Here is an 18,018-nt window from a genome sequence, read left to right on the forward strand (position 1 = left end):
GTAAAGTCCCTCTTACAATCGTGTCTTGCCCCCAAAAGGTGTGGCACACACCAAGGTCCCACCCCCCTCCCTCCTTCCCTCTCTCTGCTCTTCCTTTCCCCGCCCCTCCCTCCTTCTTTTTCTCTCTGCTCTCCCCTTCCCCCACCCCCACTGTGTCCTTAATTGTCCTCATATCAAAATTGAGTACATAGGATTCATGAGCATTGTTCTTTTATAATTAACTAAATAAAATAGAATTTCTAACTTTCTATCAGTCACATCCCCTTTATTATGTCTTAAAATTAGTGGCCATGTGTATAAAATGTGAACTTGAGGATGTCCTGGCTCTGAAAATGTATAATTTTTCATTTTATAAATGATACATGAATTGGATTATTTTGCTTGTTTTCATTTAGTTATAGATTAGATAACTTGATCCCTAGGAATAAATTATCCATAAAAATTCCATAAAAATATGGCTTGACCTATTTCAAGACTTTCCCCCCCAAATTGTAACAGAAATCACTTCGTATCCTAATTTCCAAAGCTGTGTGGCTTTGGGCCGTTCTCTTCTCTTCCCCTCTCCAGGCCTCAGTTGCTTCACCTATTAATGAAGAAGTTGGATGAAATAATTTCCTAGAGCCTTTTTGGCTGTAGTATTCTGTGATTTAACTATATTCATTATGGAATGCATTGGAAATGAAATAGATAAACAATTGCTGAGGAGAAGAAAGTTTTCATCTTAGTAAAGCTTTGTTGATCAGCTATGAAAAGAGATTCAAGATGCCCTATCTTGACATCACTGATGTTCACATGAAATATGTGAAAAAATTCCAACAGCATATTGCCTTTCTATATATTCCTCATTTATAGCTATATAGCTGTTCCTCAGTGCCCCTTCATCCATGTAACCCTCCCACCCTTGCCAACTTATGATTTTGCTTTGTGGACCTCACTGCGTGAATGAAAAGTCTTAAGTCAACTTTCTTCAGGTATAATTTACATAAAATAAAATATACCAAATTAAAATTTACATTCAGTGAGTTTTGATAAATGTATGCTCCCATGTATGATGACCACAATTAAAGCAACAGGACCTTTCTCAACCTCAAATGTTCCCTGGACCTCTGCCCAGTCATCCTTCCACCTCCTGTCCTAGGCAACTGCTGATCTGCATTTTGTCACTAGAGATTAGATTTCTCTTTTCTAGAGCGATGAACAGAATTTGAATTTGTGTTTTCTCAATCTTGGATAGTGTTAACATATTTGTACTGTTTCAATCAGGCTTCTTAATTGTAAACAACAGAAAACAACCCCAGCTGATTTAAGCAGCATAGAAATTTGTTGAAAGGAGTTGAGTAGCTCATAGAGTTGCTGGAAACTGGAGAACCCAGTTTGGGATTATGTAGCCAATAACAATGCCCCCAGATCATATAATGCAACAGTTCTGGTAAGGAAAACACTACACACAGCTGGAGTTTCCCCCGTCTGTGCCAGGTAATGGTCACCACCACTATCTTTGCTACTGCTGCTTGTTTTTTGTTTTGTTTTGTTTGTTCGTTTTGAGATAAAGTCTCATTTTCTCATCTTGGCTAGAGTAATGTGGCATCATAGCTCACAGCAACCTCCAACTCTTGGGCTTAAGAGATCCCTTTGCCTCAGTTTTTCTATTTTTGTAGAGATGGTCTGGCTCTTGCTCAGGCTGGTCTCTTACTCCTGAGCAATCCACCTGCCTTGGCTCCAGAGTGCTAGGATTGCAGGAGTGAGCCGCCACGCCTGACCTACTGCTGCTTGTTTTAACAACTCTTAGTAGAAAGAATATCAAATATATCTGAAAATTTTCTGCAATTGCCAGTGTCAGCTGAGGTGGGTGCATCGAGTGTTATCTCCTGGTCATGTGTCTATCAAGCCTCAGCTACAGCGGAGGCTAGAAGAACTTTTAGCCTCAGTAGTGCCTCTGTAGAGACATCTGATAAAGCCTTGTAAGGAAGGGGGATTCTGTAAATGTCAGAAAGTGTTAAAATGCTGGATAGCCAAAAACAAGGCCAATGTCCAAGTCGGTGTGTTTGTTAGATGGCATTCTGACCTTGTAGCTTCATGTCTAATGGTCACGACAGCCAGGCCTCATTTAATAAGCATCTCCTGAGTGCAGAGGAGTCTGCCAGATGCTGAACATAGGGACAAGGTCATTAAAGAACTTACTGTTTCATGAAATAGAAACCAGTGTATTAGCCTTCATACTTGCTTAGGTTTTTTCTTCCTGAGATAATTTCCCTAAACCATAATCTGCTAACAAAATTAATGAACCCAAATTAATTGATGTGATCCAAAAAAGGAATGTAGCCTATTTGAAAACAATCATACATTTGAATAATGAATTTGATTTTTATTACAAAACGATATTTATCTTTAAACTATTTACTCAACTTAATGTTTTTTCCTCTGAAATTGCATAAACCACAAGCTGTGTTCATTTTAATTTTTTTAAGTTAACACACAAAGTAAGTCTAGTTTCTTTACCAGTTCTACCTGCTATCCTTAACTCTTGATTTCAATCGACAGGTGTGGGGAAGAGGAGGCGGCCTGAGCCATGACAATGACGATGCAATGTTGAAGAATAGACTGGAGGAAAGAAGCAACAGGCACCATGGAAAAAACCAAAACTAAGCCAGGTCGGATTTTTCTATGTCTTACTTAAAGGCTCAGGATTCAAAGAATGTAGATTTTAATCTTGTTTCGCTACTGTCTCAAAACATGACAGTATGTTAACATGAGTATTCTCATTTCCCCATCGTCGTGTAATGACCATGAAGAACACAGATTTGGCCCTGGAAAATAGGAAATGCTCTTTATATAATTTGTTCTGAGTTGTTATTTTTCTTAGCAATAGCCTTAGGACTGCCTTAGAACAACACGCTGAGTAAGGCCAAGACCCAGATCCAACTGAGAGATGTCTAACGCCTTCTAGACTAGTCTGGGGCCAGGAATGCCTTGTCTTTTAACCTTGCCATCTATTATCTCCAATTTACAGAGGAGGAAATAATTACAGAGTAGTCGGACTACAACTACCAAGCGTCAAAGTTAGGTCTGGGATCCTGATCTTTGTTCTGAAGTCCTGGTTCTTGCCATTATACCAGGCTGTTGGGACATACTATAAAATGGGCTAATCTTTACTCAAGCTTGTGAGGGGAACTTTGGTAATCTCAAACCATCTGGATTTTATATGGACAGCTGTCTGTGTATATAAATTCTGGGATGAGGTTATATATTATTTGTGAACTTAACATACAGAGGCTGATTCCTCTAAGGAGGGGTTTCCTGCCCCAGCATGTCTTAGGGGATGGTATACACATCCACATAACTGAATGTACAATCTTATTTTCTGTAAATAGCTTTTAGAACCTACTACTTCCTTCATGTCTGTCCTGTGTTTCCCAGTCTTGAGTATGGACAATACGGTTTTCTTCTACCTGCCTCCTCCACAGAACCTTTCCATTGGCAATTCCCTTCTATCAGCCCTCTTGCGCACAGGGAAAGCAAGATTCCCTCAGCTGATCCTGGCCAGATCAGAAGTCTGGCAAAGATCAGAGGTAGTAGGAGTAAGGGACACTTCAAGCAGGCCTCCTGAGACCAATACATGCCTGGTGAATAGCCACCTTCCTGACTGTGGGACTGATCCCTCAGGTGAACTTCAGCTGGCCTCAAGAATGGGAGGGAGACCCTTCTCGTGCATTCCCTTGTGGCTATTTAATGACCACTAATCATATGCTTTGGTTGAGTATCATCCCTGCTGCGATAGAACATGCTTTGCTGCAAGAGTACATCAGGTAGATAAGGTTTGATCTTTAGGATGTGTGGATATAGATAAAACCAGCTATAACAGCTTAATTTTTGTTGCTCTTCAATCATTGCTTGGTTTCTCATCATGCAGGCACAGACAGAGGATCTTGTATTTCCCTCTTCCCTGCATGTATCTGAAGAGGATAGGGAAAGCATGAGTTGTGTTGATTGAACCAAGCTCTTTCTCTCTACAGGAGAGAATGAACACATGCCGGTGAATAATCCTTCCACGCAGATTTACCAGGTAAAGACAGTAGCTTGTTTCGAATGTTTCCATGCATAATGGTGATGACTCTCTATCCTTTATGTACAGAGATGTTCAGCACTCCCAGCACTTCCACATACATTGATGCATTTGTCTCTTAATAAGACTGTGAGAGTCTGGCCAAGGGCATCACCACTCATGGTGTACTTTTGAGAGAACTGACCACAGAAAGACAAGTTATCCAGTTTATAAAATGCAGAACTATCACACACCCCCACCTCAGCCCTGCTTCTCTTCTCTGCTGCCCCTGTCACTATGGCCATTATATTGCACAATAACATTTCCATCAGAGAGGAGGAGAGAGGAAGGTCTATGTTTTCTAGCTTCCTGTTTTAATAGGAAGAATTGAGAATTGAAAGGAGGTTAACATTGCAAATGCTCAACAGGAAAAGTTTAAGCTCCTTTTAAACAAAGGGAATAATTAAATTTACAAGGAAGATGAAAGTTCTGCAAAAAATCTTTGCAACAAGAATTATATTGGCCTGCTTCACCTCTCTAAATAGTATTTATTCAGCTTCTATTTCCTAAAGTAAATTTAAAGTAATTTTGTTCTCAAAAATTGTGGAAGTTTATTCTGACATAATTTATAATTTAAAGGAGATTGGGCAGGGATTTCAGGCAGTATTATCTGGAACACATGAGAAGAAAGAACAGATAGTGTGTGGTGGGGGTTGGGAGAAAGAGTGACTTAACAGTTGGCTCAGATTTTAAGAAAAAAGAGTGGTCTCTGAAGCATAAGTATAGGGATAGTTCAGATAGTTTAGGAGAAATGCTGTTAGATTTGTTGAGTTAAAGTGGCAGTAAAGTGAAAATAACTAATTCCCAGAAATACCATGGAAGAGATCGTTGCTGTGAGCCCAATTAGGGCAAGCCAGCATAGGATTATTAAACATTTTTTAAACCATACTTTTCTCCTACACTCAAGACCAGCTCTGAGATAGGGTAGAAGAAACAGCTTCATTCAATTCATTAATGACCAGTTATTAAGTTCAAAGTCTGCTGCTTGGCCTAATGGGAGATTCAACAGATATTCTCATTAATTTTAAGTGCCCACACTTGAAAAATATATAATAAATAGCTTATACAAGGTGAACTGTTCAAAGAATTACCTAGAGGAATTGACAAAATTCTGGTGGGGAAGGATGAATAATATTGACTGGAGGATTTGAATTGGGTACTTAAGGACAAGTGGATCATTTGACAAGTGGAAACCAGGAAGGTTATTTCAGGCAAAGGACCCAACTAGAAAAAAGGCCTGGAAGCAGGAGTTGTCTTCACTCAGCATTGATTTGATACCTTCTTGGTCCACCACCTCCAGTATTTTCCCTGCACACCTCCCTTCCATTCACGTGTGACCTGAAGGTGGTTGAATGAGCGTGTGGATACCTTTAAGCTCAGGTATGATTTAAAGTCTATTATAGGTTTTATGTAGGTCACTCCCTGAATGTTAGCTAAATATAGCTGCTGTGGGGTGGCCTCATTCTCTTACTGTATCACAAATCCAAGTACATCTGTGCACAGTGGAACACACAAAGCAATGGAAAAGTGAAGTTGGTCTCTATGACCTTGGGGACGCTACTATAACCCCATCCCTGTTTTAAAAGAATACTTCCTAAGCCTCAGTCTGTTTCCTCCAAGCAACATTTAACCAAAAGAAGAAGAAGAAAGAGAAGTAAAGAAAGAAGACAAAGAAGAGGAAAGAGGGAGGTGGGGAGGAGTTAACTATAATAAAATAAAATCTATACCAAGAAGAACAGAGGATATCTGAAGGAAAATGTGAAATTTCAGCAATTCTCTATCTCCTTATTTTATTTTCTTGATAGATCTCATCCCTACCCAACATCATCATTTATATCAATTCGCTTCTTTTTTTTATTGTGTGTCTCCTCATCTAGAATGTAAGCTCTGAGGGCAAGAATTTGGTCCATTTGGCTCTCTATTGTATTTTTAGCATAAAGTACAGGGACTGGCATATGATATGTATTCAATAAATAATAGCTGAATGAATGAGTGAATGGATATATACAAATTGTGTAGATTGCTTTGAGCCAAGAGGTCTGATGCACTCATTCAGTTTGGTGCCAGTGTTGGGAAATTTTCTGGTTCTTTGGAAAAAAAAGAAATGCTCCTTACTTCAAACCCTAATCAAAAAAAAACTCCAAAGTGCATTAAAGGGTTAAACATTAAAAAATCAAACCATAAAATGTTAGAATAGGTGAACGTGCGGGGGGGGAAAAATCACAAAGAAAGGAATTTGAGGGCTCATCCATGTTACAACTAAAAATTTTTCCACCACACACACACACATACAAATTTTTTTTGAGACAGAGTCTCACTTTGTCCGCCTCTGTAGGGTGTTATGGTGTCATAGCTCACAGTAACCTTGAACTCTTGGGCTCAAGCAATCCTCTTGCCTCAGCCTTCCAAGTATCTGGGACTACAGGGGCCCCCCCACAACACCCAGCTATTTTTAGACACAGGGTCTCACTCCAGCTGAGGCTGGTCTTGAACTTGCGAGCTCAAGCAATCCACCCTCCTTAGACTTCCAGAGTGCTAGGATTATAGGCATGAGCCACCGTGCCCAGCCTCAACACAAAAATATTATAGACAAATTCAAGTACCAAAAATGGAAAGATACTTACAAACAAATATGTCAAAGGTTTAATAATAAACAAACCATGAGAAGCAATAAAAATGGAAACTTCCAAGATCCTAGTAGAGGATGGGAAAGAGCACAGACAATTTACCAAAATAAAATTACACATGACTAAAAAACAAAAGAAAAGGTTGAAACTCAAAGAAGCAATGATTAAAATAGGAATTACTATCTTTTGACTACATAATTAGCAAATGATAAAATAATATTTAATTCTGTTAAGTATGATTGGTAGAAACTTTCAGGAAAATTATCAGTTAAAACATAACAAATGTGTTAAAATGTTCAATCCCTCATCCCTTCCCTGGTCTATACTCTTCAGATGGAATTGACCTCTTTGGTGATAGGTGCAGAAACGCAAATCAGGTCATAGAAGTCAACGGGAGAATGAGCGCCACTGTCTCTAGTTCATTTCTCTGTAGAATTGCCATCAGATCAGGGGAATCAGTATAGATGCACCACCTGTGCATTGAGTTTGTGGGCTCAGTTATTCCCTTTTATTTGAACCCAAATTTACTTCCTTTCTCTCTTACCCTTTGTCCACTGCACAAACTCCTTTCAAAGTCATTGAATCAGATTTCTTTTCCAGAGTCAGGTGTTATTGTTTCACCCTTGATTGATTCATTTTATACGTGGATATTCAAAACTGTAATCCCACTAACATGAGAAGAGGATCCCATAATCAAGGCGACAGATGTGGTAACTACATAATTTAGTGCTAACCCCACATTCACACTCATAATTTGAACTCTGTGTTTTAGGCTCACTTGCAGCCTTAGGAATGCAAACACTGCAGCTTCCTTCATTTCTATTACTTAAATTTCATATATTTTTATTATTCAAGACAAGTTTTTCTTCTAAGTCCACTAATTTATGACATTACATATCATATGCATATAAACATATTATTATAACTTTTTAAATCCTCTGGTCAAATGTCTTTTGTATAATTATTAATGAATTGAATATATCACCTCCCTGCAATATAGGAAGTAGATTTCTCTTTGGATCAAATATTAACTAACATTTTTGACTCCTAGTAATTTTATATTTACAGATTTATCTTAAGGAAATAATCTAAAGTGTGTACAAAACTTTAAATAAAACCTGTAGGTGACAGCATTACTTCTAATATTGAAAAGTTTCAAATAGCACAAATTTTCAACAAGAGTAAATTTTCAACAAACGTAAACTCTGGCACCTTCATTGGACAGAATATTTTTTTTTTTTGTAGAGACAGGGTCTCACTTTATGGCCCTTGGTGGGGGGGGGAACCTACCACAGCAACCTCCAGCTCCTGGGCTTAGCTGATTCTCTTGCCTCAGCCTCCCGAGTAGCTGGGACTACAGGTGCCCACCACAACGCCCGGCTATTGTTTTGTTGCAGTTTGGCCGGGGCTGGGTTTGAACCCACCACCCTCGGCATATGGAGCCGGCGCCCTACTCACTGAGCCACAGGCGCCGCCCTTTTTTTTGAGACAGAGTCTCACTTTGTCACTCACAGCAACCTCAAGCTCTTGGGCTTAGGTGATTCTCTTGTCTCAGCCTCCCGAGTAGCTGGGACTACAGGCACCCGCCACAGTGCCCGGCTAGGACAGAATATTATGTAGCCATAGTCATTTAGAGCCAGACACTGTGGCTTGCAGCTGTAATCCCAGCTACTTGGGAGACTGAGATGGGAAGAAGGCCCATCTCTCTTGAGCCAAGAATTGGAAGCTGCAGTGGGCTATGAAGGTGGCATTGCAATCCAGCATGGGCAACAGAGTGAGACCCTGACCCTAAAGAAAAAGACATTTAGAAAAATGTTAAAGGCTATGGAAAAGGGCTTATTAGAATCTTGGGTGTGGGGGGAATAAAGGACAGAAAGAATCAAGATATATCTGCAGTGTGATTTCAATCACATAAATATCTGCATTTGTATGCATAGAAGAAAATAGAAGGAAATGTGAATGTTAGTGGTTAAACCCAAGTAGTAGGATTTGGAGTGATTATTATTATCATTATTATTATTATTTTTTAAGAGACAGAGTCTCACTTTGTCGCCCTCGGTAGAGTCCTGTGACATCACAGCTCACAGCAACCTCCAACTCCTGGGCTTAGGCGATTCTCTTGCCTCAGCCTCCCGAATAGCTGGGACTACAGGCACCTGCCACAACACTCTATTTGTGTTGTTGTTGTTGCGGTTTGACCAGGGTCTGGTTTGAACCCGCCACCCTCGGTGTATAGGGCCAGCGCCCTACTCACTGAGCCACAGGCGCTGCCCTGGAGTGATTCTCTATGTTTTAATTTTTCTCTGTGGTGAAAATAATTTTAGAAAATAAATTACATGCCAAAAGGACCTGTATTTGAAAAACCATGGGAACCAGTCCTACAGTAGTAGGTTTCATTGTCAAAACTGCCATTGAGGGTTTTCTAGGATTTGTAAGTCCTGGTTGAGTCTAAGTCTCTTTTTGCCATTAAGGAATGTTCTTCGATCACCAGAGAAGTTAACTCTTCTAGGCATGTGGTGCATGCAGGCGGGATCAGTACCATAAACCACCCCACACCAGGCTTCGCAGCAGCTTCAAGAAGGGCCCATAAGAAGGACGTTAAAGGTCTACTTCTGCAGAGAGTGTACAAGAGTGGATTGGGGAAATTTACTCTTGACATTCAAACACTTGCTGTCCGTTTTGTGTTTCAAATCCTTGCACTTCTTTTTCTTTTTTTTTTTTTTCTTTTTGAGACAGAGTCTCAAGCTGTCGCCCTGGGTAGACTGCCGTGGCATCATAGCTCACAGGAACCTCCAACTCTTGGGCTGAAGTGATTCTCTTGCCTCAACCTCTCAAGTAGCTGGGACTACAGGCACCTGCCACAAGGCCCGGCTATTTTTTGGTTGTAGTTCTCATTGTTGTTTGGCAGGCCTGGGCTGGGTTTGAACCTGCCAGCTCCAGTGTAGGTAGCTGGTGCCCTAGCCGCTGAGCTACAGGCGCCAATCCATCAAATCATTGCATTTCTAGGGATTAATAAAAGAAGCCTAAAATTGGGAGATGGAAATTGACAGAAGAACCATGACACTTTTGTGGTGACCCTAGGGAGGAAGTGAAAGTGATTACATTGGCATCACGTATCCACTTCCACACACTTAGGCTTTTGCTCTTACAGTGTTGTATGAATTTGGTGTGCCTGTGGTGGTTTCCCAAACCTTAACATTTATGACTTTGCAGGTTCCCAAGGCGTATGTCCAGTCCCCTGAAATTGCCTCATAGTAGCCTCCTGATCTCGATAATGTGGCAGAAAGGCAGGGGAAGTCTGTGGAAAACCCAAGTTAAAATTTGTGAACGTTAAGTTTGAGGCTTGAGGGAATCTTTGGTAGAAAAACAATTGGGGACACTGATTAAAGGTCATCTTAAGAAGAATTAAGAAGCCAAGAAAGGAAAGAAAATCAAGAAATTAAGAGCAGGAAATAGGAAGAATTCGGACTCCTCTCCCCTATTCTTTGAGCCTAAGATACCCTCTGTGGTGCCCTAGGCTTCGAAGCACAAGTCTTCCCTGAACCTACCTCCAGTGGGAGCCCGCCTCCAGCGGCAGGATGGAGGGATCATAACCTCTCTAGATCAGCTACATGAAAAAATCAACGAGATGAGGAGGAATGTGTTCAACTCGCTGGAGAATAAGGTAGACACCCATTTATAACCCATAGGGTGGGCTGCGGGCTGTCAAATGAGAAAGCTGAAGAGAGAAAGAAGAAAAAGTGTTAAGACCTTGTCTTCAGAGTAGTTTTCATTCACAAGGGATAGGTCAGGTTGGTATTGGAAAGCCAGGCTGTAGTGGCTAAAGATAGAAAGAGCCCTGAGCACCTTAAAAATGGCAAGTTGTTTCAGGCGTGTGATTGCACTCACAATGGCCTCTCCTCCCTGGCTGGCCAGTGCAAAGCTGCTTGCAAAGTGGTGGTGTTGTTTAAGTGTCAGGTACTCAAGGGGCTCAAAATAATATAAGTGTTGGGCACATAGCTCAAAAAAGTTTCAGAATTCCCAGAGTCCCTATATAACCTGGCTGTTGGAGAAAAAATTCAATGGTTTTTCATTCTTTGAGAGTCAGGGCTGTGCAGGTGAGGAAAGGTCTTTTCTCTAGGATTCTGCTATTACCTTTGGCTTCTGGGCAAAACTCCATGCGTCTGCTGGGGGAGCAGTGATAATGAAACCTATTTCTGTTGGATAGTGGTTCCCTTTTTTTAATCCAAGCAGGAAACCTAAAAGAATGTCAGGGCATTGGAATGTCAGGTTTCTTTCCTTCAATTTAAAATCTCACATATATTTTGCTTTGACATCATATATAGTCATGAATTTAGTTTATTTTGTTCACAGAGGATAAATTTACAAAATGAAAATTACCAGATCGGAAAGTAGTTGATCTGGCCAGATGTGGTGGCTCACACCTATAATCCTAGCACTCTGGGAGGCTGAGGCAGGAGGATTCCTTGAGCTCAGGAGTTCAAGACCAGCCTAAGCAAGAATAAGGCCTTATCTCTACTAAAAATAGAAAAATTATCTGGACATTGTGGTGGGCATCTGCAGTCCTAGGTGACAGGAGGATCATTTGAACCCATGGGTTTGAGGTTGCCATGAGCTAGACTAATGCCACGGCACTCAAACGTGGGGCAACAGAGTGAGACTCTGTCTCAAAAAAAAAAAAAAAAAGTACTTAGTGGATGTTTCTAATTACAGAATAAACCTTCCAAATGGTTCTGTTTTAAAGAGAGTTATTGAGTTAAGAGCTCCTGTACTTAGCAGAATGTAAGATCATAAATATCAAGAAAGTAATTATTATCTTATTGTTATTATCTTAACTGTGTCAAAAATGCTTTTTTCATTTGTTCAATAAATAAAGTTGAACTTTAGAAGTGCTCCATTTTATTCATATTTCTGTTTGTGCTTAACTTTTTGATTTGCCACCTACAGGGGGAGAAGAATTAAAGTTTCTTGAACCCCTGTGTACTGAGTATGCACTTGGTATGCAGCTTACCTACACTCACCCATTTAATTCTCAAGATAGCCCTGTGAAATAGATGTTATTATAGCTATTTTATAAATGAGGGAACTGTTACAATGTTAACCAACTTGCCTAAGCACCTGTAGGGAGAGCTAGGATTTGTATCCCACCTGACTCCAAAATGGACACCTCTTTCAAGGTGCTGAACTTGACAGTGGAAGTCTACTGTGTGCACTCCTATATGACCAGGTTTGCTGAAGACGATTGGCATCACCGTCACCAACGTGCTGAGCTCCTTCCATATCCTACCACATACTGCTTCTATGCCTTCCTTATGGATTAAACCCACTGTCACCGAAATGCTATTACCTCCTTTCCCAGGTCATTCAAGAGCATAAAAACAACAAAAAACGAAGCCCAAAAAACTCCTTCCCTTTCAGAGAACTCCGTTAAACTTCGTTAACTTCTTAAGGAAAAAAGAACTGAATTTCTTTGCCTCTCATAATAACCAGAGAGAATATGACCCATCCCTTCTTTCACAGAATTTGAAGAGCTACTGGATTAAGATTATCTTTCACATGAATGTGTTGCTTTTCAAGTAAATCTCATTTTTTAAAAATTTATTTATTTTTTATGTATGTATTGTCAGGGATTCATAGAGGCTACAAGAAACCAGGTTACACTGATTGCATGTGTTAGGCAAAGTCCCTCTTGCAATCGTGTCTTGCCCCCAAAAGGTGTGGCACACACCAAGGCCGCAACTCCCTCCTTCCATTTCTCTGCTCTTCCTTTCCCCGCCCCTCCCTCCTTTCTCTCTCTGGTAAATCTCATTATTAATCAGAGTTTCAGAATAAATAGAAGCTGCAAAAGCACTTGTAAACATAATTAACTGCTTGCTTTCTTGTCATTTATCAAGCTTCAGCACGTGCTATGTAAAGAAGACATTCTTTTCCCTAGATGAATGGGGCCAAGACTGTCTTAAGTTGTCCAAACTTAAGTATGCTAATAAATGTGATCTGTAGATTTGCAGGAGCCTGGTTTCTGAAAAAGAAACATTCAAGGGCTGATTACCATTTGTAATAACTTACAGCAAGTCGAATTCACTTTTCATGTATGTTTTAGTTGCAGGCCCTAGCCTCGGAACTCAAAACTGGTTTCACAGAAGCAATGCAAGAACTGTCAAGAATTCAACATGGAGAATATGCTTTGGAAGAAAAGGTTAAAAGCTGCCGATGTTCCATGGAAGAAAAAGTTACTGAGATGAAGAATTCATTAAACTATTTCAAGGTAGTCCCCTCTTCTATTTCCTTGCTGAAAGGAGAATATTGGTCTTAGTAATAGCAGTAGAGAATTTGCCCTTTCTCCTAGCTGCCAAATACAATAATTTGCCCTCTGGGCTATTCTCTAGTCATCATAGAAAAATATCCATTTCAGCCAGATATAGCAGTTCACATGTGTAATCCCAGAGCTCTGGGAGGCCAAGGACGGAGGATTTCTTGAGGCCAAGAGTTCAAGACCAACCTGGGCAGCATAGCAAGACCCTGTCTCTAAAAATTAAAATTAAAAAAAGATTAGCTGGGCATGGTAGCTACTGGTCTGTAGTCCCAGCTACTTGGGAGGCTGAAGCAGCTATTTGGGAGGCTGAAGCAGAAGGATCATTTGAGCCCAGGAATTCCAGGTTGCAATGAGTTATGACTATACCATCTGGGTGACAGAGCAAGACCCTGTTTCTAAGGAAAAAAGAAAGAAAGAAAGAAAAACATAAATATTTATTTCATGTTTTTCTTTTTTGGAGCTCCGTGTTAAAATTAGAGGCCACATAGCTGAGCGTTGTGGCAGGCGCCTGTAGTCCCAGCTACTCGGGAGGCTGAGGCAAGAGCATCGCTTAAGCCCAGGAGTTGGAGGTTGCTGTGAGCTGGGTGAGGCCATGGCACTCTACTGAGGGCCATAAAGTGAGACTCTGTCTCTACAAAAAAAAAAAATTAGAGGCCACAATAGAAGTAAAATTTTCACCTCTCATTAATTCACTAGATAAACATGTATTAATAACTTACAGCCAGGTGCAGTGGTGTGCTCTCTCAGGAACCCACGTGAGAAGTAAACGAACCAGAGTGGGATCAGTAAATGATGAAATAAAGTACGAAAGAGGAAATAAAACAGGAAAGATAAAGATGTGAGAGACAGAGATGGAACTGAGAGGCAAAGATGGGATCAGGAGGACTGGGATGTGCAGTGCGAGTGCCCAAACAGCTTTATTTTTAAGCAGGCAGTACAAAGTTGTTTTTCAAGGAAGTGAGACACATTTTCAACTTAATTATGAGAAGAGAAACAGGCATAAATTCCCAGGTAAACATAATCTATTATTACTGTGTGAGCTCTAAAATATGGGCAATACTACATATTTACAAGATTAGCTGGAAAATGTACGTGGCTGCTTTGAAGTGCAACTGTGAAGTTAAAAGCTAAAGTTTTAAGGAAAACATGTTTTTCTTCTGCTGCATTAAAAGTTGCAGTTCAGAGGAAATATGTTGTTATCTGCTCAGGAGGGTCAGTAGAGGGACATTTGTGCCCTGGACGTTCTCCTAAGCCATGGGGGCCTTGCCACCTCACAGTTCACACTCTACAGTGTACCTCTATTCCCAGCTACTTGGGTGGCTGGGGCAGGAGAATAGCTTGAACCCAGCAGTTTGAGGCTGCAGTGTGCTGTGATTAGCCTGGGCAACATAGTAAGATCTCGTCTCTAAGAAAATAAAAATTAAAAATAAATTTTAAAAGCTTACATACATTAGATTATGTTTTATACTTTTATCCTGTGTGACAGTTTAAAACACAGCAAATTTTATTTTTTAGGAAGAACTGAGCAATGCCATGTCAATGATCCAGGCCATCACTTCCAAACAAGAAGAAATGCAACAGAAAATCGAGCAACTTCAACAGGAGAAACGAAGAGAATCTCGAAAAGTTAAAGCCAAGTGAGTGTTTTAAAAAAAAATTAGAAAAGGCAGGCTCCGTGCCTGCAGTGCAGTGGTTACGACGCTAGCCACATACACTGAGGCTGGCGGGTTCGAAACTGGGCCTGAACAGCTAAACAACAAAGACAAATGCAACAACAACAACAAAATAGCCAGGCATTGTGGTGGGCACCAGCTACTTGGGAGGCTGAGGGAAGAGAATCGCTTAAGCCCAAGAGTTGGAGGTTGCTGTGAACTGTGACACTATGGCACTCTACTGAGGGTGACATAGTGAGACTCTGCCTCAAAAAAAAAAAAAAATTAGCAAAGGCAAACCATGAGGAATGGTGTGGGTAGAGGCATGGGAACCACCTTCCTCACTGTCAGTGAGGTGCCTGTGTCCTGTGTCCATGGCACCACCATGGAGGTTACAGACCCATGAAAGTTGGTTAATACCCAAAATGGATGGTAGCAATTACATGGAAAAATGCATTTCATACAATATGATATGAAATATGATATAAAATTACATGCATGCTTTGATTACAACTGTAAAAACTGTAAAATAACAACTAGAGAAATATATTTTATCTTTTTTTTTTGAGACAGAGTCTTACTTTGTCATCCTTGGTAGAGCGCTGTGGTGTCAAAGCTACAGCAACCTCAAACTCTTGGGCTCAAGCAATTCTCTTGCCTCAGCCTCCCAAGTAGCTGGGACTACAGGCACCTGCCACAAGGCCCGGCTATTTTTAGAGACAGGGTCTCTCTCTGGCTCAGGCTGGTCTCGAACCTGTGAGCTCAGGCAATCCACCGGCCTCGGCCTCCCAGAGTGCTAGGATTACAGGCGTGAGCCGCCGCGCCCGGCCCTTTGTGCCTGTTTTTAACATTATCAGATTTAAAATAGAAATATGGGTATAATATTAGTGTGTCCCTAGATAATAGGTTATTGTTTGCAGTTGAAGACCTGCTGCTTATACCTTTAAGTTGCTCTGTTAAGTGAATAGAAATCAACCCAAGCCACTTGTCGCCACTGAAAACTCTCAAGATCTTGATGACAAGGATGCCAGTAACAGAAAAAATAAGAATTTAAATATCATAGTTAGAAGGTGAATTGTAGAAATCTGAAGTTTTTTTTCCAGCTTAGTGATGCAGTAAGTTCAACCACATGGGTTGCTAGTATTGGACCATTTTTAATTTACAAAAATAGCACTTTATGTGGTTCGACCTAATAATTCAGACATTTTCTTGAGTTGCCCTGAATGGAATCTCCTCCTCACCTATCAGGTATTGAGATCCAAACTGGCCTTGTCTTTGTTTCTCTTTCCTAGGAAAACTCAGAAAGAAGAACACAGCTCGCAGGCGGGGCCTGCACAAGCGCAAGGCAGTCCTTTCCGGTCCATCAACATCCCTGAGCCTGTTCTGCCAAGTGAGGACTTTACTAACATTTTGCCTTCTCAGGCCTATGAAAAAGGTACAATCCACCAGGCATCCAGCAGTAACAAGTATTGTTTTCTCTGATTCCTAGGGCTTAAGTAATAGTAAGAATGGGCTTTAAAGTCCCTCATTTTTTTTAAGAGCAAGACGGTATGTTGGCTGGAATTTTTCCTTTTATAACTGTAATTTAGAAGACTTGAGAGGGTCTGAGAGATCACGAGTCTGCCCAGTTTTAAAGATTTTTCCTTTTGGAGAAACTACTAATCTAGCTACTTCTGAGTTCTAATTGGTTTAAAGATAATCGCATGATCAATACTATACCAACCATGAAAGAAAGTTTTGTGGGTTTTTTTGCAGTTTTTGGCTGGGGCTGGGCTTGAACCGGCCACCTCTGGCATATGGGGCCGGCACCCTATTCCTTTGAGCCACAGGTGCCACCCAGGAAAGTCTTTAAAAAATTATTTAGTCTGATAAGTTGTTTTAATGGTGGTCTAACTCAGCACTGGTCTGGAGAACCTGAGCTGGTGCTGTCCATGGGCTGAAACAGGCACCAGCCACATTGCTGCCGCCCAGCCAGGTTCATCTGCCCGCTGCCCAAGAGGCAGCCATACCAACAGACAGCAGGTTACAGCCGAGGAAGAGTTTATTCCACACGGTGCTCAGCGGGAAGCAGCCTCCCTGAGAACTGGGGGGAGAGGGGGTTTTTTGTTTTTGTTTTCTTATGCCTTTTGGTGAGCAGAGCGTTAGGCAGTCAGAGGCTGCTGACTGGCTGGTTTCAGGGTGAATCAGCAGTCCTTTGATAGGGGCCATTGTCTGGATGGGTCAGAAAATCCACTAGAATGCAGTTCCTTGGGTGAGGTGTCCAAGACCAGCTGGGTCAGTTTCTTGGTCTGGGTGGGCCAGTAATCCACTGGATGCAGTATCTGGAAAGTTATCTCAGAAACAATCCCAACATTCTAAACAGGTGATGTATCTACAGAGAAAAGTTTAAGAATCTTTACAACTGCCAGCAGTGCCCTCTGGTGTAGCAATTCCAGAAAAGCAAACTAGGGGACTGTGGCTATTAACAAGCAAAAGAGGGGACAGTGGCTGATTATTATTATTTCAGCTGAGCCTGTGCCTTCACAGAGTTTTGGGGCCTTTACTGTAGTTCTTGCTTTATACCCCTTTCATCAGTTTGTAAAGGGGGTTTCAACATCCCTGATCTTAGGGATGCTAGAATAGATGTCAGAAGATTGTACTCTGGCAGATTGTACTGAAGAAACTGGCTTTCCAAGGGACATCTGAGTTTGGGTTGTTAACCTGTGTTCAACTCAGGAAATAAAGGAAACAAAAAACGTTTGCTACATCCTTGTATCCTTGGCAATGTCCAGCAAACACCGGTGCACAGAAAAATGAATTTAGATATTAACATTGTTTTGTTTTGTTTGTTTTTTTGAAAGAGAGTCTCACTATGTTGCCCTCAGTAGAGTGTTGTGGCATCACAGCTCACAACAACCTCAAACTCTTGGGCTAAAGCAATTTTCTTGCCTCAGCCTCCCAAGTAGCTGGGACTACAGGTGCCCAAGACAATGCCTGGCTATTTTTTGGTTGTAGTTGTCATTGTTGTGTCAAGCGGGCCTGGGCTGGGTTCGAACCCGCCAGCTCCCGTGTATGTGGCTAGTGCCCTAGCTGCTGAGCTACAGGTGCTGAGCCAATATTAACATTGTTTAGATGACTTTTCCTATTATTTTCGATCTCATATGGGAAGTCCTCAAAAGATAGGCTCAGTGATTTCTCAACCTGGTGTAGGCTCTTCAAAGGCAGTGTTGGTGGTTTTCTGTCTTTACAGCTTATGGAACAATTTGGTTTATATATTCATGGATGATAAATATATTCTGAATAACAAAATCTGAAAAGCTAAATCACATGACTTTTTTTTTTTTT

At 41.0% G+C, this 18,018-nt stretch overlaps 1 protein-coding gene across 1 annotated transcript in view; it reads left to right on the forward strand.

Moving 5' to 3' along the window:
* The window catches only part of ARHGEF33 (Rho guanine nucleotide exchange factor 33), an 86,349-nt gene that overhangs the window by 24,820 nt on the left and 43,511 nt on the right, over positions 1-18,018 (forward strand). The window contains exons 3-7 of the mRNA XM_053587744.1: positions 2,542-2,651; positions 4,014-4,063; positions 12,830-12,994; positions 14,558-14,679; positions 15,987-16,129. Coding sequence (XP_053443719.1) covers positions 2,627-2,651; positions 4,014-4,063; positions 12,830-12,994; positions 14,558-14,679; positions 15,987-16,129 — 505 coding nt within the window. The 5' untranslated portion in view covers positions 2,542-2,626. The remainder of the gene's footprint in view (positions 1-2,541; positions 2,652-4,013; positions 4,064-12,829; positions 12,995-14,557; positions 14,680-15,986; positions 16,130-18,018) is intronic.

Source organism: Nycticebus coucang, chromosome 4 (genome assembly GCF_027406575.1).
Source record: "Nycticebus coucang isolate mNycCou1 chromosome 4, mNycCou1.pri, whole genome shotgun sequence".
Classification (NCBI taxonomy): Eukaryota; Metazoa; Chordata; class Mammalia; order Primates; family Lorisidae; genus Nycticebus; species Nycticebus coucang.